General features: G+C 42.7%; 1 protein-coding gene across 3 annotated transcripts; it reads left to right on the plus strand.

The window, feature by feature from the left end:
• The first annotated feature begins 976 nt into the window (after positions 1-976).
• Positions 977-25,848, plus strand: CDPF1 (cysteine rich DPF motif domain containing 1). Of its 3 annotated transcripts, none has more exons than XM_065626994.1 (4): positions 977-1,094; positions 11,965-12,088; positions 14,281-14,392; positions 20,522-25,848. In XM_065626994.1, exons 2-4 carry the CDS (start codon positions 11,976-11,978, stop codon positions 20,669-20,671), a joined length of 375 nt encoding a protein of 124 aa, XP_065483066.1. In that variant the 5' UTR covers positions 977-1,094; positions 11,965-11,975; the 3' UTR covers positions 20,672-25,848. The 3 variants fall into 3 exon arrangements, with proteins under 3 accessions (XP_065483066.1, XP_065483065.1, XP_065483064.1); XM_065626993.1 differs by lacking the exon at positions 977-1,094 and adding an exon at positions 1,202-1,266; XM_065626992.1 differs by lacking the exon at positions 977-1,094 and adding an exon at positions 1,878-1,959.
• The last annotated feature ends 10 nt before the right edge of the window (positions 25,849-25,858 follow it).

Consider the following 25,858-nt stretch of genomic DNA (forward strand, 5'->3'; position numbering starts at 1 on the left):
TTTTCAAAAAAAACTTTCCTTGCTCCAGTTATTTTGCTGAGCATGACCTTGTGTCTCATGGCGTTACTAACTCCATGCCAGCCAGAGCCGGCACATGTGGGAACCGGTGCCCTTTTCACAGAGGTGACGTGCAAGGAGTTTGCTCAAGGAGTCTGAGCTGGACTCTCGCCTCTCACTGAGCACAGGCTAATCTAAGAGCAAAAATGGCCTGAGATCACAAAATGCTGATAAATCCCTACTACTCAGAGTGTAAGGAATAAAAAAATACAGGATGAGTTATCAGGGTTTGACCTGGGAATTAATAGTAAACCTTCACCACACTGCGTTGCATTTGTATGCAGAAGAATTTATTACAGTGTCATGTTGGAAGCGCTTCACCCTGGACTATAAAATCCCATCTTACAGCTGGGGAGGAGGAGGGTGGGGTAGACTTCTGTATCATAATGCTGTACCTGCTCACTGGTCACTCTGTGACCTCCTGCTCAGGGCAGACCGTCCAAGGCAACTGGGAAGACTGGTCAGCTTGGTCGAAACCCCTGTTTCTTATTCATAAAGCTGGGGGCATCCTCCGGGCAGTTCACTTTGAATACAAACAGACCACAGAATACATAGATATAGATATATAATTTTTTTTTTTTTAACATTTCGCATGCATTTCACAGCGCAATGAGGGTGTCGGGAGCATTAGTGCTGCTGAGCCGGTGCCGCCCATCGGCCCTCAGTCGCTCTTGGCCGCACTGGACACGACCTGCCGTTTCCAAACCCAAAACCCCTTCCTCCCCCTTGGACTCCTGGGGGGGCTTTCGCGATCAGCCCGTCCCGCACCGCGATACGTGCCCGTGAGGGCCGGTAACCGGCAGTTGCCCAGAGCAGCCACAGCGCCTCCCGTTCTCAGGAAGGGGCCGGGGCTCCCGGGGCAGGCGGCGGGCGGGGCCCCGCGCAGGCGCACAGCGCCACTTGCCCCCGGCGCCCTGCGGCGCCGCGCCTTTCGGCAGGAGCGGCGCTGGGCCCTGACGCCTCAGCGGCGGCGCGGGAAGCAGGAAGCGGCCTGGTGGCTCCGCTGGCTGTCGCCACGGGTGGCCGCGGCGGTCCCGGTGGGTGCCGCGCAGTTCGGGTGGGGAGAAACGGCGGCCTTGGCTCCGCGGCTGGTGAGGGGCCTGGAGCACAAGTGTGATGAGGAGCGGCTGAGGGAACTGGGGCTGTTCAGCCTGGAGAAAAGGAGGCTGAGGGGAGACCTCATCGCTGTCTGCAACTACCTGAAAGGAGGTTGTAACGTGGAGGGTGTTGGTCTCTTCTCCCAAGTAGCGGGGGACAGGACAAGAGGAAATGGCCTCAAGTTGCACCGGGAGAGGTTTAGATTGGATATTAGGAAAAAATTGTTCACAGAAAGGGTTGTCAGGCCTTGGAACAGGCTGCCCAGGGAAGTGGTGGAGTCACCATCCCTGGAGGGGTTTAACAGACGTTTAGACGAGGTTCTTAGGGACATGGTTCAGTGCTAGAGTTAGGTTATGGTTGGACTCGATGATCCTGAGGGTCTCTTCCAACTGAAACGATTCTATGATTCTGTGCTGTGGCTGAACCCAGGCTGCGGCCTAGCTCCTCCCCCAGGGAAGAGGCTGTGGAACCAGGCGCTTTTGGGAGCCAGGCCCCAGTGTAGAGGCTGCGCGGGAAACCCGAGTTGCCGTTAATACTATTATAAAAATAAAAGGAATCAATCTTGAACCTCTCTTCAGCAGGCTGAGGTCTGGGGTCTGAAAAAGGTTTTTTCTTTTCTCCTTACCAGCCGGGATCCCCCCCTGGAAGCACGGTGGCCACAACCCTCCCCAGGGCAGGAGGTGGTGGGTAGAGGAGGTCTTGCTGCAGAGGTGGGAGAGCGGTGTCCAAACCCCTGCTTTGCCCGGAGCACGGAAGGTTTCAGATCCTCAGTTGCCACCTCTAGAGTGCCCGAGTCACTAGAGCGTAAGTTACACTGAGAGGTGGTACCTTCCCCTTCAAACTGCAGGAGCAAATGTGAGGAGAGTCTAAGTCAAGAGATCCTGACCCACTAAAGAGCAGCCTGGTGAATGAGGTGGCTGCTTAACAGGAGCCGCTGATTCTGGATACAGATCCAAAGCTTGATTTCTAATTTTTTTTTTTTTTTAACACAAGAGTTTTTATATAACGCATATTCTTTGTTTAGTGGAATGTAGTGGCCACAGCTTGCTTTATATGAGGAACTTTGGGAGCTGGAGCTACAGGATGAGGCAGGCTTAAAGAGGACTGTGAAGAGGATTCCAGGGAAGCTCAGAGCTGTGTGAGGGTACTGGTTTTGGACATACACAAAGAAGGAGCTTTAAGGAGCCTGGGGAACTGAAGGGAAATCCTTATTTCCTGTGATATGTAGGCATTTCCAGTATGAGGTTGCACCTGAGCAAGGTGGTTTGGGATCACAGCTTTGGACTTATAGGACCATAGAGCCATGGAAACCGTCAGGTACTCAACTTGCTTGAAAAATGAAGGGGGCGTAGGAAGTTTGCAAGATGCATGAGAGGTGGGGTACCACAGTTTCTTTCTAAATCTGCCCTGAGAACCCTGATAAATATATCTCAGGGATGCTAGAAATGGTTTCTCTGCTTAAGGAGGGAGGTTAATCAGGTGGCTTTCCTTCACACGTAATCCAGACTTGCTCGCTGACCTGTTACTTATCTCTAAGGCACTTGGGCTAGTAAGAGAATCTTAATAAACACTGGAAAATGCAGCCAGTTGTGCCTTGGGCATGATGGACTTAATAATCTTTTGAGCTGGCTTCCATCTCTAGGCATCTATGAGTCAAAGAATTTGATTTATGTACTAGTAGTTCTACCAATACTTGTGGGTTTGCATATTGGTTGAAGTGGTTTTTTTCAGTTAGAACTTTTCCCTTTCTGTAATATTACCAATATACCACCTTGGAAGGAACAGTAGAAGTACACGTGTGCAAAGACATCATATGCTGATTAATTCCCCATAATTGATATAGTTATAAGTTGCATTGATATTAGCCCTTTTTTGTCAGTGTAATTAATTCTACACAAAAATGTTACACTACTTTAACTATATCCTTACCATTAAAATGGTATGTTTTATACAGACAAAATCTAAGACCTTTGTGCGCCAGGAGCCCCTGTCAAAAATGTTTTCCTTGTGCCTTAATTTATGACATAAAGGGAGAAGTTTGCCAGGCAAAGTAGTGGTTATAATGAGAGCATTACTTCATGTTTTGCCTCACTTTCTGTTTTGCCTCAAATGAAGTCAAGATGTACATCTACAAATATGACAAAGTTGCATCAAGAACAGTGGGAGATTCGTGAAAGTATTATTCCTCACAGATGCAGGTTGCTTGGATGTGTTCTGACCAAAGAGGGGTTTTATTTGAGATAATGGTAGGAAAAGATTTGGATTCTGCTGTTAGCCTCTCTTGGAATGGGGATTTGCTCCCCAGGCTTGTTGACATGCTACACTTTCTAGCCTGTACGTTGCCTTTGCACTGGCCTGTTGGCTAAAGCAGTGCTTTTACTGGCACAAAAATCAATAAATCAAACAAGCTGTGAAGAGCCCTAAAACTCCCAATAGATAAGCACAAACCTGAGATTTGGATTAAGAAATAAATTAGTTATCTATGTGATTGCAATCGTTTGTGGGTTTTTTTGCTCTAGGCCAGGATAAAGCAAGAGACAGTGAGTGTTTTGTTATGTTCCTATTCTCAATGTCTGCCGAAAGCATTTTTCACCTGTTGTTTCTGATTTCTTTTTTACTGGCCAGTTAACACATGAACCATGCTGCCCTCTATAAAGTCTGCTTTTAACTACATATCATAATTTCCACTAAGCCTTCTTCCCCACCTGTTTATTTATTTTGTTATAACTTTCCTAACACTGAGTAAAGTTATTACTAATACCCGCACTTAGAGGTATGCATATGTGCAAAAATGAAACATACATTTAAATCTGTAACAACCACAGCATTCTTAAGCCTTATCTATCTATAGCTATAGCCAGTACTTTTAAAAACTTAGCGTCAACATGGCATATAAAATTTCTATAATGACCATCAATTCTGCTGCTTAATTAGCTCCACTCTGTAGTACACTTTCCTCTTGGACCTCAGTGAAATCTTAGTCAGACCAATCTATGCATGCTGAACAGACAAGAGATCTGAAGCCAAAGGAAAGTTACTTAAATATCTATGACACATTGAGGATGCTGCTAATTCTCACTGGATTTTGAGCTTCTTGGGCAAAAAGCCAGAACTGTAAAGATGTTGCATGTCTGCCTTCCTAGCATATCACCCAGTAGGAGCAGTGCACTCTGGTTATAGTGATGTCTAAGATCAACACCTCTCCATCCATCATTAAATTTGTCACATATGAAAAACCCACCTTCCTCCAGTTTTGCCTCTGATGAACAGAGCAGTAAAGTTGTCCAAAAGAGCGTGTGGAAGGAAAGAGCATAAGCGCACATGCTGTGGAGAACAGGCAGTGCAGACTATGGGCATGCATAAAAGAAGTGGCCTGGCTGTCTATGGTAAAATATGTCTTCAACTGTCTAAGAACAAGAATAATTTCTCTGTGTCCTACAGAAAATTTTGGAAGTGGTTCTTGTATATGTGCTTTGATACCTATTTGATGAGAATATCAGGTATTGAAAGAAGTAGATGCAGCCTTAGTACCTGCCTGACTTTTATTTAGGCAAAGTAATCCAAGCACTACTTGGGAAGCAAAGTCTTCCTGAGAGGAGCAACCAGACTAACCCAAAACCATGCTAGAAATTCATGGTGTTTGTGCCTGGCTGAATTCACATTATTTCATATTGCTTCGTGGCTACTAAACAGGGATTTACCCTATGCGTAAATCAGGAGGTCTTGAAGCCACTAGCCCCTGACTGAAAGACTAATTCCCACTGTAAACTGTAATAAAAGGGGCAAGACCAAAATGAACTCTTTGTGAAGGTATGAAACAAGCCACCTATTTGTAAACCCTTGTGACAAAACTGTCAGCAAATGCCCTGGAAAAGCAAGCTTGCTAAGGGTTGAGTAACAGTGGATGTCTTTGCTTTATCAGAGCTGCTTTGGAGTACCTCTCTTTTTTAGTGTTTCCTTGTGCTTGCTGTTCACAGTACCTGGGATAACAAAACTTGAGGAACATCTGTCAGAGGAGGTGTGTGTGCCTGTAAGAAGGTGTGTAGGGTTATGCACACAAGAAAGTATATGTATAGTAGGTACAGGTCTTTATTTTCAGGTTTTCTTGAAGCTGACATTCTTGACCCCATACCAACCTTTCCACCCCCAGTAGTTTTGTGCTTGCTTTTCTTTCTGAAGATTTTTATTTACCTCGCTATGCAGTCCTCAACTTGAGCTCAGTCCTAACAAACTGAGAGCCTCAGTCACATTTTACTGGAAAGTATTCCCTTCCCCAAGTATATTAACGGTGAACATCTTGCTAGTTACAGGGGAAAGCGGACTCTGGCTGTCACAGCAAGCACATTGTAACATGCGACCCCACGTAGTGGGGGCTGAGTGTTTCCTTACAGTACCAACTTTCCTTTCTGTTGGGAGATAAATCACTGAAGCTATATTTATTTATTTCAGGATTCTGTCAAGTTGCAGTGTCTTGTTTACTGCAACGCTATGTTAGCCTCTCCTCCTGTATTTCCACAAAATCTTGGTGTTCCTATTTTTAGGCTCTGTTGGAAAGTGTTGCACTAAGTTTAGATTGTGCTTAACCAAGCTGATACTTTCAATGGTACACGCGTGGCCTTCCATAACTTTTCTTAAAGGACAACTTAAAAGGAATCATCACATATATTAATAGAGCCTAACCGCCTTATTCTTCCCCACTATGGATATTAATTTAAAGCTATGATAGGGAGCTACAGTTTGGAAGGAAGATGAAATCAGTTCAGGGCAGGGGTTAACCTATGGCCGTAGCATGCTTATTTATTGTGGCTATACTGGAAGGGGAAATTAATTAAATCAGACCTCAGGTCTGTTTTCCCTGCTTTGGGAAGGAATAACTGTAATCCCAAATTTGTGTTCACTTCAGTGTTTGGATCTCCTGTGTCATCTTATCTCCAGTAAGTCCCTATAACTGTGCTGTAAGAAGAGCAAAAAGCTCACTTTGGCTTCCTTTAATTTGTAGGCCATTTTATGCATAGAATGTTAAAATGGCATCATGGATGATGATGTGATAAGCTTTGTACTCTGCTTAGGAAAGCCTGTTGAAGGAGGAGAAGAAAGAGGAATGAGGGGCGTTGAAGAGAAAACCAGATAAGACCATAGATTAATTCTGGAGGGAATGTAAGGAAAGGAAGAGCTAATGATACTGTAATTCTCCCTCCTCTGTCAGGATTGTTTGTTCCGTTACACAGCAGAGATCCACCATTCACTGTGCATCTGTAACCAGACATGGAGATGGCCCCTACCAGGCATGCTTGGGCAGCTTACTTTTATTTTATTCTGTCGTTCGGTCTCACTGTGTGATGCACTTAACTGAGTTTTACAACCAAGTCACTCTAAACAGCTGAGGTGCTGAAATGAGAATTTCCCACAGCTGGTGGCAGTGATACTGCCAGTCACCAGGGCTGTAAAGGTCCAGTGTGTCCACCAGAGGACACTGGTATGTACCAGTTAATCAGGGCCTTGCTGCAGCATTCCTGTGTGAAGCTGTTAAATTATCACCTAATCTAAGATTCGTCTTTATTAAATGCTGTCTAATTCAGAGCTGGCTTCCTGCCATATTCAAGTAAGGAGTACTTGGGCTAGATTTTTTTAAGAGTTGGTTTCTTGGGTTCGTTAAATCACGCATCTTATCAATAGATGCCCTTCTGAGAATCATCTTGTTTTTATACAGCCCTCTTACCTAAGGAAGAGTTTCGATTTGCTTGTCTGTGCTACTCCTCTCTTTCTTCTGACACACTCTGTTCAAACATTCCCTACAACTGTTGAGAAAACATGCTCGCTTTCAGACCTGTGACCACCTAGGCTGTTTATCCTCCTGCCACAGGGAATCCACATAAACTGTGGTTAAAAAGCGGGGCTTTGGGCCTGCCGTATGACCCTTACCTAGAGGGATGCCTGTGTGCTGCAGTCATCTCGAGTCCTTCAGAGCAGAGAGAGTGTAGCGATACCAGAACAGAACCCCTGGCCTGAAGGGAGAAGGTGCTGCGACAAATCAAGTTTTAAATCAATCGAATGATCTTTGAGAGAGGTAACAAGGGTAAAAGTTCCAAATGGCCACGCTTGGTGGCATTGCATCCCTGGGCTAATTTGTCACAACCCAGCCTAAGTCACCTCAAGGGAAGCCAGCAGGTGACCTAAATGTGCCCTCAGGGCAATAACATGAAGGAGCCAGAGGGAAAGAGTTGTTCACCTGGGGATTAACTTGCAAGTAAGAAGGTTCTGCTGTTTCATCTGTTATCTGAGCAATTAGGCAACAGATCATTTTTCTGAAGGAGATGAGTGCATTCCTGGTGCTACAGTGTATTTAAATCTATATCACACCAAACACTGCAAAATAACTTGGCATTTTGCGGGCTGTGAACTCTGTAGCTCCCACCCTTCTATTAGAGAGCACTCCTTCCCATAGGGGATGAAGCTGTGAATATTTTAATAGGTCGCTGTCATCAGCAGCGGATACTGCAGGAAAATCTTGGTAGGTAAAATACACAAGGGTTTAATTGGGGAGGATTAAAGGTGTGTCAGTGTTGGTTTTATCTGACAGCCTTTCAAATCAAAGTCTACGTCTGTTGATAGGCAGTTTGTTTCCTTTATAGTTTCTCTAGTTTATCAGTGACTCAGGAATACATGAGTCTCCTGTGGAGTATTAAGAAGGGCTTAACCTATGCATTGTAAAGACTTGCACTAATGAGGTTTGAAGCAAAGAAAATCAGATTACTTATCTGTGCCGCTACTTTGCCACTGACCCTGACAATTTAATGGTGATTTATTATTTCTGGCATGCCTTCCAGGCCTGTTAGCAGAATGCTCCGAGCAGAACTGCCCTGAAGTTTTTAGGAGTCCCTAGAGAACTGCACTGAGAGCCATTTCCCCCACATCCATATCATGTATCAGTCACAGACAGCATGGAGAAACACTCTTACAGCACTATCTTACCCACGCCTTTCTTTTACTGCAATTATTTCCTTAGTATGGCATTCAAATCTGTGTGCTTTGCCTTTCGCCATGACACGTGGGCCAACCTCACACATGTCCTGCAGCATTCTGGGCTTGACTTGGCAGGTTTCTGCTGAGCGTGTTCGTTCAGTTTGCTTCGTAATCAAGCTTGTGTGGGTAGCCGTGTTCTTTTCAGAAGAGCTATGCATGTGCTTAAAGTAAGTTTAAGTACCTTGCAGCTTCCAGCCAAAATGGCAAACGCTTGGGCAGAATTCAGATCTAAACAAGCTGTTCTAAAAGACTTCTTCAGTATATACCAGCCAGCCAGATATGTGACATGTTACTGGGATGTAGTGCTGCTTCAGAAATGTTATAGGAAAAGAGAAAAAGCCAGTGGTAAGAGTGGTGATGATTTGAGTCACTTGAGGTCACAAATTCGCCTGTCATTATTATGAAGGGATTAGTGCCCTAGACTTTTATCTCCTCAAGAGATCCTTCATCCTGTTGTTGGTATGCTAGAGAGAAATGAGTTCTCACTTATGCTTTATACGTCTGCTTGGAGGGGTGGCAGACACCTTGTCATAGTTGTCACGTCAGGCATCTTGCCAAGATGGTGTACAGGGCCAAACGAATGAGCTAACTTTGTGATAAACCAATGTTTGTCTCAACTGTGGATTTTATCTCAGAATTGTGTCTGTGCATTTGCTATCTGACATACAGATACAGCTCTTCTAATTGCATATGAGCTTTTTGGAATTACTACAAGCTTGTGAGAGGGCATCTTAGGACTTGTCTGCTTGGTGGTTTAGACTAAAGGTGTGAAGCACATGCATGAGCTAAAAGCTTATTACATTTGCCGTTAAATTCCTTTCTTCAGAAGGAAAATGGCTTTATGTTGTTATATAGCAAACTTTACAATGGGAGCATTCACTGAAATCTGTATGTTCATTAACTTCACAGCTTGAGTTAGTGATCTTAACCTTCCCCAGTGCTGCTGTGTAGACATGCTCTCAGGACAAATGATGTTCCCAGTGAAATAAAACTTGGTACAGCTGCTACCAGTGACTTGTAAGCTGGGAGTAAAATGGAAAGCCTCATAAATTCATGTGTGCCTTGCATGCAGGATCATATGCTTTTCAACTGGCATAGCCAAAAATCTGTTTGTACATAGTTATCATTCCTTCCCAGTAGTAGTCACTGAACAGATTCTGTTCTACATGCCAATGGTCTATAAGAGAGCAGGTGTTTCTATATCTAACGTACTTCAGCTCTGAACCCAGGGCTGTTATTTTAACTTGGAATCAGGACACATTCATTCCGAAGTCTGTGATCCTCACTACCATAAATACTCCTTTTTTGTTGTTGTTCTTAGCATTTTGCATTATCTTAAAGAAAGGATTACTGTGATAGTCTTCTCTATGTGATTCAGGTAACTTTCCATACTCTGCCTCTGGTTGGGGGACTTGTCTGGTAATCCTAAAATGCAGGGTTCAAGAAGCAGACTTCTTAGCTGAATTCGTGTATAGCTTGAAGAATCCCAGTTTTCATACACAGGGAGAAATAGGTAGCATGTACATGCCTTATATCTAACTGAAAATCTGAAAGCACTTTAGTTAATGAAATTCTCTTAAGCATCCCCGTGAGGTATGGAAAATGCATGGTATCCAAGGGTTACATCACTTTTGAAAAAATGCAGTTGCCTAAGGTATTTAGGAGTTGGATTTATTGGACGAGTATCCAGCCCCATTCCCAGGTGGTACTGAAGGAATGATGGGGTAAGGGAGATTATTCCCAAAATTAAGTTTCAGGATTTAACAGGCTAGGGCTTTCTGAACTGTCTGTTACGAAGCCTCTGTAACCTCTGAGGATCTTGGGGCTCCCTGTTCTTATGGAACACTAGCTGACAAGTAGTCCCAGCTCTGCTTCACCTTGCCCCTAATTCACCTTACTAGCATATGTCTCCAAGGATTCAGTTTCACCACACAGGGTGAGCAGAAATAGCAGCTTACTGTCACTGAAAGAGGGAAATACAGGTCCCTCATCTCAGCCCACCCTTTCTCCTGGCTGTGCACTTTTGCCTCTTGCTTCATACTCCTGTTAGCAGTTGTTGGATTCTTCTGCAAGCCAATTTAGTTCAGATTATTTCTAGCCCTAGCCGGTAGGCTGCATGGCCATTAGCTGGGCACTCAGGTTGGAGTGTATAAGGTGTCCTTCTGGAGCACATCTTTCAGTTTAATTTCATCTGAAACTGTCTGGTCTGTGTGCTTTAAGACTGCTCCACGATGCAAACCAAGTGCGGTAAGCAGGCAGTTTGTTCCCAAAGAAAGCCCCTGAGCTGAGCTAAAACATAAATAGAGACAGGGCCTTAGTGAACGTAATCAGCTCCGCAGGGGAAGGGTACGGCTGCAGAGCCAGAAGAGTGGGGGTGACCTGCGGTCCCTCGGCAGGCTGGATGTCTGCTCAACTGTGGGCACAAACAACTGAACTGCTGAGATGTTTCTGAGATGTTGCCCACATCTGAGTTCCTAGTGCTCACCTGCCTAACAGCTTGATTCCGGCTCCGCTTCACTTTAAAAAGCTGACAGGTTTGCAGCAGAAAACTGCATGCCATGAAACGGATGAGGGCTTTTAGCTAAAAGCTTGAGTTTTCTTGCTACCTGCAATGTGAATGTGTCTATTCAAGAAAAAGGCGCGGGTAAACGAAGACATCCGATTAGCGAACAAGCGATCACATTTCGTTCATGGATTGCTGCAGTTTTGGGGGGTGCACATGGTTAGCTGTGTTTGATCTGATTGTGCATACATACCAAAATCAGTCCTAAAAGCTACTTGCCACACCATGGCTTTTGAAAACCTCAGGGTGTGACTCTCAGCTAGAGCGGTATCAGTGAAGGATAAGCCCCCAAATGTAAATCAATGGCTAAGATTTTAACCAAGTCATCTTGTAAGCACCAAAGCTGGTGAAGCGCCACTTTCTACGTTTTGTATCTCGTGACTGATAACTACACCTTTGCAATGGGCGTCTGAAGTCTTTCCGACAGATGGACAATATGTGCTTTCCTATGTGCAGGTTCTCTGATGTATAGAAATATATGGGTATTCTCCATGAGGGTAAAACAGTCTCACTCTTCTGCCTACTTTTATAAAAGTTATAGGACCTAAACTTTTTTGAGTGTACCTCCTCCTGTGTCCTGCGTGGCTTGAATGGGCCCACACTCTAGGCACAGGGGGATGACATCAGCCTGATTTCCATAGGAAGCCAGATAAGAACAAGGAGCCAGGGCTTAGCTCCCAATACTCTGTTCAAAGGTGAACCAGAAGCAAAGAAAAAAATACAGTAAATCATTGCAACACCCACCTTTCTGCTTCCTGCCTCCTGAGCGGGGTCCCCTGCACTTTCGCTGTTCCATTTGAAGTCTGTGGAAGGAGCCAGGCATTGCAGAACCTGGTTGGGATTCCACACAGCAGACAGGGAGTTGTTTCCTGGGAAGCACTTAGGGAACATGGGCCTTGATTGAGCAAAGGGTTTTCCAGTGACAGTCATATACTTTGTTACCTGAATTATTTTATGGATGAAGTTCTAAATTAATAGGTGAACTTTTATATCTAGGTTCCTATGCTGCAATTTCTAAACTTATCTAAGGAATTTGGAAGTTTAACTGGGACATTGGGAAACCAACTTGGTTTGGGAGAAAAGATTTCCTAATCAAAGTTTGAAATAGTCAGTTTTCCATTGGATTTCAAGTTGCATAGCCAGGTAGCCCACATCAGTTTAATCTTGCAGGTGTGTTCCCAGTACTGCATTTTGGAGCTAAAAGATTTTTGTGTTTCTTGTAGGTGGCTTAAAGATGGATGCACCCAAAGCAGCTCAGCCTACAGGAGACTTCACATGTCAGCTGTGTGACTTGACAGCTCCATACACATACTATGGGCAGAAGCCACCAAACACACGCTCTATTGTGTAAGTACAGTCTCTCATATTACAGACTTCATTTATGCTATGAGCATTAGAAGCCTTGTACTTCTGTGGAACAACGTGCATTGCATGAATGCAATAACATTGTGCCATAGTGCCCATGAATATGAGCCTTGGTACTTAAAGTGACCTTTTTCTGAAGGGAAGAAATGTCAAAAATTGTCAGCATTGATAACAAAGATGAAAATCGGCTTTCCTGTCCTGCTTCAATACTATGCAAAGATTTGCACTTAACCTATTTCCTAACCCCAATAGCCAGCCTACTATTTACCTATACCATAATTTTTTTACTAGAATATTGCTGACTGTCAGCCTAGTGTTTCTGGAAGTAGCCCTTTCCTCACAGCTGTGTCAGCTGGGCAACATGTAAACACAGCATGAATTAAATACATATGGTAAAAACATGACATGGAGTTTTGAACAGCAGTGCTTTTTTGCATGAATTAGACAATTCTTTGGCAGATTGTATGACATTAAAGTGTGTGGAAATTTAGTATGTACTTACATTTTGGGAGACTGAAGCCTTTTCCATCTCTGCCAAGTAGGGATAGTTTGACCAGAAACTATGCAGTTACAACTTTGTCTGCAGACATGAAACTCACCATAAAATGAAGCACTTAGCTGTAAATGTACAAGTAGCTCTGTTGAGGCCATCCCAGTCAATGAACCCATCAGGCAAACATGGTCAGGAACTTGCTGGAACTGAAAGTCAAGCATGTACTGAGCATTTTACCCCACTGCTCAGTTTCTTATAAAATGGAAACAGCTGTTGATCACCACCTGCTTGGGCTGTTTTCCTTGGTCAGCTGTGCTTTTATCATCCCAAATCCCATGGTGCTACTGGTTTTCCCTCTATCTACTCAGCAGAGCAATGGCCCACTTTTGATCAGGTCTGTTTGTAAAGAGCCCGAATCAAAGCTGAACGTGAATCTTTATGTTATCTAAGATCAATGTTAACATCTCAGCATTATTTGCATTGCTGAGGTTCAAAGAGCAAAAGAATAAGCTGAAGCTTAGCACTTCTGTACATGCATATAAAAAATAGCTTTACACACTATCTTCATTGACTTGCTTACTTACTATTCATGTGTCCTAGATGCAGTGCTGTAGGAAACATATGCCAGGCATGAAAGTTTGTACAATGGCCAGGTCTCTGCACTGTTGATGACAACATTAAGACTGTGAATCTTGCAAGGGGAGCTTTGCAAAGGTTATCCAGTCTTTGTACACTAAGAGACTTGTTGACAAGGTGATCTGCTGCATTAAGGTGCCTGATCTTTCCTAACAGTGGAAGGCTTGAGCCAGACCATTTGTTTGAGTAGAGAGGAAAAGGAAAAAAGAATACATTCACAGACACACACATATATGTGTGTATGTAGACAAGGAGGATGCAGTATGAGTTAACTGAATATTTTAAAAATATTTATTGTACTCCATATTACTAACGAATCCAAGTTTCATTTAAGTCCAAGAATAAGCCAGCCCTGTGCAGACAGACACCCAACTGACTTCTGTAATATTTTGCCTGGAACTACCGAGAAGAATAAGGCCTTAGTCTTTCCCAAGCAGCTTGCCAAATTATTAATAAGTGCACTCCCTTAATACTCTGAAGCAAACAGTACAGTCTCTGACGTCAATTAAGCGTATTTCAGATCATTGTAATGCTCTGTGCTAGTAGCTCTTGCTTGCAAGAGGTGGGAACTTGACAGCAGTGACATAACTAAGAACAGTAAAATGTTTTTGTTTTATAGTCACATGAACACAGCTTTGGAAGAGAACTTTTAATTAAAGGCTGTGCAATTGAAATAACTTGAGAAGGTATGGAAGTAAGTACGGTAGCAAGTATGGTAAGGAGTGCCTGTCATAAAAATGGAAGATAAAAATACTTTAAGGTAGAGCACTGAGAAAAACCTAGTAAGAGAACGTTGAGATGATCACCAGTTACCCTAATTTTGGAAGACAGGTAGAAAGTGCAGTATAGGACTGAAGGCAGTCACAGTGTTGATTTTTGAAGAGGAAGGGAGCTGCGTAGCTGCTGCATCGCCTCATGTACAACACCAGGCTGAGAAAAATCAAGTAGAACAGGCTGAGACTTTTTCAGACTCCACAGTTTCCCCATTTCAACTCTCCCCTACTGTGAAATCTACCCTTGAAAGCCTAAAATTACTCTCTTACAGGCTTTTGGAAGAATGCTATGTCATGAAGGATCCTTTCACTCCTGACAAGGACAAATTCCTCATCCTTGGGTCTCATTGCAGTTTGTGTAGCAGATCAGTGTGCGTTGGTACAGTAAGTAACAAGCTTCTTCTATCATTTCTTTTCATTCCACTCCTGGTGACCTGTTAGAGAAAGACTAAACAGCAAAAACCCAAACAGCATGTTTTTAAGGCAAGATGCATGTTCTTGTTGATTCCCACAGATAAAGCTTTTTGTATTAAAAGAAAATGATCAGCAACTTTAAGGCTTGTATTAACAGATGAGCACAGTCCAGCCTCACAAACACGAGTGCTCTTTTCCACTTTCTCAGCACAAGAAATCACTTCAAGACCTTTAAGGTTCAGTAGGTTGTACTATACCAACAGTAGATTTTTTTGCCATAAGGAGAATTTAAATGTCCATGGATAGTTAGGTTTGCATCCACAGCACAGGGCTGCCATCCTGTTTGTAAAGGCTAAATGTAGAACGTGGGCAGGGCGGGGAGTTGTGCAATGCTATGATAGCTCTCTGCAGAAGAATGAATTTGAGTAGCAGCTGGAAGGCAACCTTAAAGCTATGAAATCTGAGTGCAGTCCAGAAAGGTGGTATAAAATTACAGTTGTCTTAATTCCTTCTCCTCAGTACAGAACTGGTCCCTTTGTTTGCCGTGAGTTCAAAGCAAAAATGAAACCCGGTTATTATCAGTGGCTAGAGGCTGTTCTGTGCTTCTTTGAGGCAGTACAGGGAATTGAGAAAACTTGGGTTCCACTCCTTTCCCTAGGCAAGCCGGTTCTGTGGTTGAAACAGACTCGGGACTCATGCGGTAGTCAGGGCTCACACGTGACTCAACCCGTGAGGAGATGTCACCTGATTGTTTACAGGGACAACAGCACGTGTTTGTTCTACCAGACACCGTTGCCCTAATAGCAGCCAGATCTGGGCCTTCTCTCTCAAAGTGATCATTTGCTCTCCTAGAGTGACGTGCTTAAATCCAGAGTGCAGCTCATAGTGCACGTGAGAGCACACCTTGGTCATAAGTGTAATCTTTAGCAGTTTCCAAATTCAGCCTTTTCACCTTGCAGTGGTCTGGGGCCAGCTCCAGTGACACGATCCTTACGGAAAGCAGCTAGTGGCAGGAGTTTTAAAACAAACAGACCTGTTAAAGACACAGTGAAGATGTAGAGGTTTTTTCATGTTTGGTGGCCAGTTATAGTTCTGGTGGGACAAAGTAACACCTCTGGCCTCCTCAGAGCATCAGGTGAGATAATCTGGGCAACTGAGACAGTTTACATGCTCATGCCAGACAGTTGCTGTGTGGGGACTTGAGGAAATTCTCTTGAGCAAAACAAAGGGTCAGATTACACTGACAAATTTTAGAAGGTTGGACAGACTTGGCCAAAAGGAAATTGGCACACTTGGACAAGTTTAGCTGCTATTCTGACTTGCAAGGAGTTAGCACCAAGGATGGATTTGGTCCACTGTCCTAAGAGGAGCATGTAATAACACCTGTCACCTGATTAGGTTTGTTTCCTATTTCTGAAGTGTTTTCTTTAATTTGAATAATCAAAAAGTTTGGGTTGGAAGTGACCTTCAAAGGTCATCTAGTCCAACTTCCTGCAATGAGCAAGGGCATCTTCAGCTAGATCAGGTTGCTCAGAGCCCCGTCCAATGAATGAAAATCACTGAAAAGTCACACTAGAGATTGCAACTGAGATTTCTTTTCCTTTCTGAACTACCTGAGGACTACACGGGAGTCAGATGAAGTGCCAGTGCTCACTGGTTGTGTCTTTGATAGCTGGGCTCAAGTTTCCTGAGCCAAGTAGCTCAAGGCAGTTGTGTGGAGGCAAAGCTCACATGTGAGCAAGATCCTCCTAATGAGGATGTCCCTGTCTTGGCTGGTAGGTGACTCACTCCCATGCACAGCCACAGGAAGAGCCAAGTGGAGCTCGTCAGATAGCTTGGGCTCCAGAGCTTGATTCCTGCCCTGACACGTCAGGTTTATCTCTCCTTTTTAACAGCAGAGGACTAGCAACTCAGACACATTTTGGGCAAATTTAGCTATTTTCATTCCCAAATGAAGCATTTATGAAGGATTCAACAGATATTTCCAAGTCTGGCAGTTAAGTCTGTCAGAAATAGAGTTTCAGCTTCTCAGTATCTTACCACACAGTGTGGGTTTCTGAATGAAGGTGGGGCTTTTTCTTTTAAAAGATTTAATAATTGTTTCAGTTAATCTAGGGCATAACAATGTAAGAGGATATTAGCAGTGAGCTAATAGAAGCCTCTTCTAATCTTTTTGACATTCCTGCCTATTTTGGCTATTGTGGAAACATGTCAATCATTTACTTGTTGTTATCTCAGTCTTTGAGATTCCCCTGATGGTATCACTCAAAGCAAAACCTTGATTGTAAATAATTGAGAATAAATTTCGTACCGAACTGGCCAGGCCAGATAGTGAATCACACATCTGACTATGGTTTCAAAATGTATTTAGCAATACTGCTTAGGTAACAGTTCTGCAGAAATTATAATTAGCGCTTTAAACACCCACACCACAAAGCAGGTAAACACATACTCTTCCTCTTTCATGTAGGGAAAATTGGAAGTTCAGAGAAGTAAAAACTTACCCAAGTCAGTAGAGAGAGCTGGAGTTAGGATAATGTCTCTGTGGATTGGTTTTGGTTCCTGCTTGTGCTTGACGCAGGTAGATCAACTCAGTGCTATGCTGGGTGTTTCCATAATGTTATAATATAAGAATTGAAGCTGAAGAAAATCATGCTTTCTTGAGCCTCTTTGGCAAAGAAGCTGGACCAATTTGATGGAAAGTTTTCAGTGACAGGTTACTTTCATTTTTACATTAATTCAGAATAGTACTAGACTAACCTGTGGCAAAATTAAGACTTCTCTAACCTTAGATTTGGCAAAGGGATTGGATTTATTTTGCTAGCTTTTGTATCTAAGAAGGCTTAGATAGTGATCGGATTTTAGGCTTTTCATGAGACAGCTCATGCTAGCTGAAGTGTCTTTCCTTACAGTTGCTGTGCCAAGGAAAGTCCAGACATAGCAACTGTTCCGTATTGTGCTCAAAAACTCACTTCTTCAAATATTCTCCTAAGTCTCACTCAATTTACTCCAGTCACCCTACTGAACCAATCTTTAGCACAGTATATTGGTAAGTGCCATTATTTCTGATCCAACCAGAGTGCAGCTCATAGCACATGTGAGAGCACACCTTGTTCATAAGTGTAATCTTTAGCAGTTTCCAAATGCAGTCTTTTCACCTTGCAGTGGTCTGGGGCCAGCTCCAGTGACACGATCCTTACTGAAAGCAGTCACTCTAGGAGAGCAAATGACCACTTTGAGAGAGAAGGCCCGGATCTGGCTGCTATGAGGGCAACAGTGTCTGGTCCAACCAGAAATAATTCTAATGATTATCTGTAACATCTTATAACATGTCAAAATCCCACAAAAAGGAAGGTAATAAAAATGCTTTGAAAAGTCCTTAGGAAGATTGAGTGCCCTTCCTCATGTTTCCCTTTCGGAAAAGGGCAATGATACAATCTGACCATCCTAGTCATTTAAAACAGTTATTTCTTTTTTATTGCAACACTTACTAAACATAGGTAAAGAAAAGAGGTGGCTATTGAAGCAGAAAGGAACAAAGAGAGCGAGTTTTGTCCCTTATTGCTCACCACAGCAGAAGCTGACTAAACACTGACCTTGGGCATGACTGTAGGTATTAAGTGATACTTTCCACTCGACTTCCAGTCATGCGGGGTCAGTCTTGGACACGGTTAGGCAGAACCTTTCCTTTACATAGAGTTTCCTTTGCAAGTGTGGTAAGTACACTGTCCCTGTATATATTACTTTCAGACATGACCCATGTGAAAACAGAAATAAACTCTGGCAGTAGGCTTTGGCAGCTCAGTTTTACTTGAATTGGACTGTTCAGTTTGAAATTAAAATAGCCCCCTCCTGCCTTGGTCATGGAAGGGGTAAAACATATGAAAGAATTATCCGATTAAACACACAACCCTATCAGGATAATGGTCAAGGAAGGGCTGTACATAATGAGGACTATACATAATAAGTGTAATTTGTAAGGCTTTAAAACAACTGCTAGGCAGAATAATCCCACAACTGAGAGAGGTGGACTAAGGGTGCATGGACACAGCGCCCAGATGTGCAATGGTTCATATTCATAATTTGCGTAGGTCCCATCGGCCAAAATCAGAAAAAGTCGGCAACTCAGAATGCAAGTTGAGCGCCTGTATGTCTGTGAGGAGCTGCCTCTTTAACTTTGGGGCTCCCCAGCTGCAGGACAGGGGTGAAGTCTCTCCCCTCCTCTGCCATCACTGCGCAGCCATGAGCTTCACCTGGAGGCGGGGGGAGCTGCTGCCGTTTCACAACACAAACAAGAGCAGCAGGGCCAACTTAAACTCTAATCTTCCCTTTTTAATTGGCAGCTTAAAGTATTAAGGATAGCAAGAGACAAAAAACAATGGGCTCTGGAGGTTGTGCAACAGAAATCCAGTTTCAGGGCTTTTGAGACACCAAGGCCTCACACTGGCCCGGAACGTGAAGGGCTCTGGCAGTCAGTGCGGAGAAGGACAACAGATGAAGAGAAGTTGTTCCTCGGGCTTGAAAGTTGCACAGAGGCAGGCTGGTTGTGATTTTGATGTAATCATCTGCTGAATCTGCTGCTGAAGTCCAGATAGTGACATGGGAAACAAAAGCAAGAGCAAAAACACAGAAATATCCAAGCCCTCAGGGAGAGGCCAGCCGCAAATGGCCATGGCAAGAGGAAAACTTTGCTGTTTAGGTAAAACGCATGGCATCCAGTACTGCCCAAAAAGACGTCCTGAACCATCTGAACTGATGTCTTTATTCATGCTTAAATCCCCAAGAATAATCCATCGGCAACACCAGCTCCAGCTTACCCATTAAATCCTGTTTGGAATTTAGTGAGCAGCACATCAGGAGAACCATGGACTTCAGTGTCGCCACAGGGCAAAGGAATAACACATTAACAAGCTTCTCTGTCAGTTGTCCAAACTGTACTGCAAGTAGATTAAGATATTCCATCAGTTTTGCTTCTTCCTAGTCAATAACTAACATCTGGTTAGAGCTAACTGGGTGAAAAAGAAATACTAAGTCTGTAACACTTGCTAACCAAATCAAATGTGAAGGAAACAAGGGCAGGGAAAATACTTTCTTTGTGCGCAACAGCTTTTATACTTTGCCATCAGGAATTCAGATAAGACACATTGGCTCAATTTTAGTACCATGTATGGTTTTTTTGTTTTCAATCAACGAGTACATTTATTCAAGGTAAAGGTGGTTAGTGGGTGAAATCTCAGTTGAATTGTCTCAGGCGAATTAAATTCATTTAGCTGTTCTGGTTATTGGAGACCTCTATGATATTGATATATTTATACTTTTTAGTATTCTTCTAAGGGCAATATGAGCACACATATTAATGGAAAGAAGAGTACTTTTGGGGGCAGTTGTGGAAAAAGGTGCAGCTAAAGTCTGTGAGAGCCTGCAGCCTCTGGCCTACGTTCTTTGTGCTTGTGTTGGCCTTCAGGCCATTTTTGTGGACATGGGTGAGGAAGAGCTTTCTGAAACTTCAAGTCTCATGTGCCAGTGCAGGAGCTCGGGAGATCCTTCCAGGAAGGAGAAATCTTTGTAGGCCAAATGGAGATTTAGCTTTCAATGAAAACTTTGCTGTTTAGGTAAAACCCATGGAATCCATTACACCCAGAAAGATGTCCTGATCCATCCGTACTGATGCCTTTATTCATGTTTAACTCTCCAAGAGTAATCCATCAGCAACACCAGCTCCAGCCTACCAATTAAATCCTGTTTGGAATTTAGTGATCATGCCAGGAGAACCATGAATGATGCTTGAAGGACAAGCCAGTTGTAAGGACATGTGTGACTGTTCTCTGTAGCAGTGAGCTGGTGAAGGTCACTTCTTTAAAAGGAGCAATACGATAGTTGATTTGGTTAGCGGTTGTTACAGACCCAGTTTTTATTTTTCACGCAGTTAGCTCTAACCAGACATTATAATTATTCATTAGGGAGAAGCAAAATTGCTGGAATATTTCAACCTAGAAGAATAATTTAATTTAGAGGTATTGTAAATATGTGGTTTAATGAGACTAGAACTTCAGCAGTTCCATTTTGTGTATCCTGCTAATAATGTTTTTTTCTCTACAGGAATGTAGTCTGTTCTATTCCAAAAGGTTCTGCCTCCCCTGCGTGAATGAAAACATAAAGGCCTTTCCTTTGGAAATACAAGAAGATATTGATAAAAGGAAGCCCCAGCAAAAATCCTTCCCCTGTGAAAAAACAGATACAAGAACATAAATAGTGTAGGACCAAGAGAGACATTTCTTTGGCTGCCGTTTCTCCTCCCTCCTTTTGTAGACTATCGTGTTGCTCCCCTTAAAGGAGCGACCTTCATCAGCTCACTACTACGGGACACTGGAACACGTTTCCTCACAAACACTTGGCTTCAGACGTCAGCACGCAGCGGCTGCAGTGCCAGCAGCATGGCCTGGAGGTGTTGAAGAGACAGAAGGAAAGGCAGACGAGCCTGTTGTCACCACGTAAAATGCATGTAGTAGAAAACTAAACAGCGTAAAGCATAGGAACCACGTCCAAATTTTCCCATTTGTTATTTTAATGTTTTGTGTTGTTCTTGATGCTCCTACAGTGTTATGAAACTGTGAGACAGATTTATCTGGCTTAATTCAGTATACACCAATTGGTAACCTGACAGTGCTGTCCTGCTAAGATTTTTTTAAGTCTAAAATAAAAATGTTATGAAAAAATGTCACAGATACCCATAGAATACCTAGATTCTTTAACATTATAATCTCAATACTATCACAGCATTAAGGCTTCTGAAGGTAGGTGCTCTTATAATAAAATACCAATATAATTAAAAAAAAAAAAATTAAAAGATACTTACAAGGCACTTGCAGTAACTTTCCACTCAATCTTCCAGTCCATGTCAATACAGCAACAGGAGAGGTTAAGGACCCTTAGTATGTCTAGTTTATGCTTTACAAGTAGAGAAGACTTCCTTTTCACTTCCTCATAAGACAATCTGGAAATAAAAAAGTTGAGTTAATAAGCTCAATTATTATTTCCCGAACTGGGCAATTAAACTACAGCTAGAATAGGGATTTCAGAAACATAGTTTCCGTCAAAAAAAGGGTAAAAAATGTTAGGGAAACAGCAGTTTATTTAGCTCAAAAAGTAACTTCACAATTATCTGTGTTGACTTTGTCTTAATTACAAGGAAGATTTACATGGCATTTATATAAAACCACTTAGTCACACACCTTAAGGATACATCTAGAATGCTCCCTAATTACTAAATCACATTATTTACTCAAGTTTTTGTTGGTCATTGGTTCAGAACATGTTAATGCCTTGGTTAATATTGCCCCATTTTCTCAACTCATTTGTCATACATCACCATCTAAACTTGATCATTTTAGCAGAATGAATGAACCGTGTATGTTTTGAAAGAAATCAACGTGATTTCAATGAGTTATTTTAAGTTCTTCATGACTTTCTAACATCCTAAAAATATTTTTTAATGTTTTTGCTGAACCTAATATATTGGTGTCCTCTGTTGGGGGCTGGAATTTCTTGCAGTTACTAGAGGAGCAATAATGGAGCTATTAGTAACCCTGTCAAGCCCTAGGTGCTTTAAGATGTAAACTAAATATACATCTTTAATTGCTGGGGAAAAAAAAGTATGTTGGAAGTCAAAATTTTGGATTGCTCTTTGCAGCAGAAAGAGACTACACTTTCAAAGAAATTGATACTAAATTTATTTGGAGTGGCTGGTATTAAATTTCAGTTTAATATATTTCAGTTTCTCTGTATTCCTCCCAGGCTACCTGTCCTGGCTGCCACCCCCTGTATAGGCTTCCTTTTGGGATTTGAGTTTCTCCAGGAGCTCCTTGTTCACCCACACAGGCCTCCTGGCATTTGTGCCTGACTTTGTTGGGATGCGTCGCTCCTGAGCTTGGAGGAAGTGATATATATTATGCCAGCAAATATCTTTCTAAAACATTTTCTTTCAAAATTTTGTAACAGGTTGTATCTTAAGTCAGCTTGAAAGTAGGTTTTCAAAGCCTGGCTAGCACAGTTGTGTCTAAATGAGAATGTGCCTTTCGGTTGTATGACACTCACAGAGTCACAGACTGGTTGGGGTTGGAAGGCACCTCTGGAGATCATCTAGTCCAACCCACCTGCTAAAGCAGGTTCACCCAGAGCAGATCGCACAGGAATGTGTCCAGCCGGGTTTGAATGTCTCCAGAGAAGGAGACTCCACAACCTCTCTGGGCAGCCTGTTCCAGTGCTCTGGCACCCTCAGAGTAAAGAAGTTTCTCTTCATATTCAGATGGAACCTCCTGTGCTTCAGTCTGTGCCTGTTGCCCCTTATCCTATTGTTGGGCACCACTGAAAGGAGACTGGTCCATCCTGTCAACACCCACCCTTGAGATATTTATAAACATTGATGAGATCTCCTCTCAGCTTCTCTTCTCCAGGCTGAACAGACCCAGCTCTCTCAGTCTCTCCTCATAAGAAAGACGCTCAGACCTGTCTTGGGACTGGGAGATGCACCCACTAATGTGTTGGAAAGGATCTTGTGTCTCTGAGCTGTTTTCCCTCCTGTTCAACCTCCTCTGTCCCCTTTAAGAAAAATGCAGTTCACTCATTTATTCATAATCGTTATCTTTGCCATCATGATAATGACAGAAGAATAATTTAAAGCTCTCAGAAGTGACCCTGCCTTTAAGTACTTGTTAAGTTGAACTGGAGGGGAAGTAGACTCAGTGTTAAGAGGCAGCAGAATCTGTAACTACAGGATTTTTAATTTGGCCCTGTACAGCCATTTACGTATCTTGAGTACATCAGAAAAAGCCAAGTTAAGGATATCCATGCTTCACAGTTATCTGGTTACACATACCTTCTAGGTGAAGCAAAGCACACATCCAGCAAGTCCCGCAAAGTGGTTCAGTAGTCCAGGGTCGTCAGAGGAGTTCTGTCATCGCTGCTTCATGCTTTAGGGAGAGAGGGCTGACCTACATGCCATTTGGTATCTGCTGGAATGACAAAGGATTATTATCCATGCCTGGATCCTAAAACTTAGGTATTCCGCGTTCTTACATGCCCATCGAACATGGGCATTCAGGCCAAATGCCATCACGCCCAAACTTACCAACCATGAGCGCCTACTCTTCAAGATCTGCAGAGCCTTTGCATTTTGCTTTTATCAGCTTCTCCAAGTACTTTCTGCTGCTCAAAATCTGGCCTTAAATGCTCCTGAGCACAGCTGACAAAAAAACCCCGTGATTCTTCACCCTCTGCTATAATTTTTACTTCAGCACTTTTACCAGCTTAATAAATCCCCGGATTCTTGAAGGAAAACAATCATCTGTGACATATCCTCCTGATTGATTTAATTGGAGCAATGCTCATCAAATTAGTTAGTACGCCACAGCTCACATAGAAGCACAGTCAATGCTGGTTGAATTCAGCTGGTTGAATGTCTCAAGCTGCTCATACAGTCAATGAGAGTGGATGGACTCAGCAGGGACAGTAGGTCACCACAGAAAATGATTAAATATGTATATATAAAAAATATATATAAATATATATGCAATGTATATACATATGTTACATACACATTCCTAATCTAAAAGACATGTCTAACAGTTGATCTGTAAGCATTAGCACTTTAAAGATGCTTCATTCTGCCTTGCAATACACAGATCTTATTATGTAGTAAACATACCTCATACAATTTATTAACAGATATTTGATGCTAACCCCGCAAAATCTGGGCACCAATCCCACCAAGGCTGCTCATCCGCTCTTGTCCACTACTAAAAATCAGCATGATTGCTCCCCGGCATAAAGTTAAGCAGCCAAATGTTTCCTGAAGCAGGGCCTTGTATCCCAAATTAAGGCAAATCAGGTTAAGGCAAAATCATTCAAGTTCTTAATTGCAGTAGAGCGGCACCAAACACACGTTCCTGCCACTGGTACTATCGCAGAAGGCATTCCCAGGTGCGCCACCACCCTGCGCTCCCCGGGTCCCAATTCTGGAAACATTTACACAAGCTATCAGCCGAGACCCTGAGTGGTTGTACAAGAGTGCAGAACAGAACGACTTTCATGTACCTAAAAGTTACTCGTGCGTGCACGGTCATTGAATGACGGACTCAGTTCAGACTTGGCAGCTGCTTTTCTGTTTTGACAAACATACAAGAGGCAGCCAGCAGAGGGAAACAAGTACGTTTGTCTCAAAACCATGACATTACAGTGAATTACTTTCCTGGAAATAAAAGATCAGCACAACACAAGTCGTTAAATTCACATTTAAAAATACTTTATTTTTTTTTTTAATCATTAAGGCAAAACCATATTTCAAATTAACCCTGTTTACATTCAGTCTTAAAGGATGAGGTTTTGTTTTTTTTTTAAAGCACATAGGTTCCTACCAGTCTCTATACAAACACTATGAATTCAACCTCTTATTTTTACAGGAGACAGAAAAAAAACCAGAATGTAAAAAAAAAGAAGAAAAATGTTTAGTTCAAGTTTTTTTCATTCTAGATCAGTAGGCTGGTAACATTTGAGAATGCATCATCATATTTAGCTATATGTAGTTTTTACATTCACAAGTGCAAGAGAGTTTGTCTTTCCAATAAATCCCTGCGAGACCAGGGCTTCCATTCTTTCTTGAAAATGTCATTTGCATTGTTCTGACAGAAAGAAACTTGAGAACTTGGCTTGAACTAGTGGTATTTTACTGGGAAACAAGTATTCCATGAGAATTAGGTTTGACTACTCCCTGCAAGAAATGTCTATTCTTTCTAAGTTCCATATTCACTATAAGAAAACGTACCAAAAACTCCTAAAAACATAGGTGACTGGAAACAATGATTTTTTTTCTTTAGTATTTATATCTTGATTTAATTAAACACTTGTTAGCTCTAGTGATTAGGGTTTGGCAACGTTAACAAAAATGTGCTTTTTTGTGTCATATCAGATAACAGACAATTTAAGGCGTGATAAAGGGTTTTAACATCATGATGTAATTAAACTGTTGTGTTACATTCCTGAAGAAAATTCAGAGCCATTGTTTGCAAAAGCTGTGAAATAGCAGGAGCAATACGAAATGCAGCTCGCCCGAGAAGCTGATAAAACAGACTTTGTCAAACAGTTAAAGAGGGCTGTTCTTGTTAAAATCCATCGTATTAAAACTTCGATTAGTGTTGTTATTACTAAAGAAGTGACTGAAGCCATCAATGTTCTTCCACTTCTGAACCCAGAGGGAAGTGTTTGTGGCTACTGAGGTGGAGCTGTGGCTTCACATCCCCACCTGCCCCACAGGATCCGTGTTCCAGGGGAGGGGGACGGATGATTTATCAGGAGCAGCTTCCTCCCGCTGCGGCACCAAGGCCACCGGCAGCAGAAGAGCAGCAGCCGCTCAGGAACCCTCTGGGTCGCCACGCGGCACCG

This window comes from Caloenas nicobarica, chromosome 1 (assembly GCF_036013445.1).
Source record: "Caloenas nicobarica isolate bCalNic1 chromosome 1, bCalNic1.hap1, whole genome shotgun sequence".
Taxonomy (NCBI): domain Eukaryota; kingdom Metazoa; phylum Chordata; class Aves; order Columbiformes; family Columbidae; genus Caloenas; species Caloenas nicobarica.

Coding starts and splice junctions, on each gene's coding strand:
- CDPF1 (XM_065626994.1), top strand. CDS start 11,976: ATGGATGCACCCAAAGCAGCTCAGCCTACAGGAGACTTCACATGTCAG. Junction 12,089..14,280: donor CCAAACACACGCTCTATTGT/GTAAGTACAGTC, acceptor ACTCTCTTACAG/GCTTTTGGAAGAATGCTATG. Junction 14,393..20,521: donor GATCAGTGTGCGTTGGTACA/GTAAGTAACAAG, acceptor TTTTCTCTACAG/GAATGTAGTCTGTTCTATTC.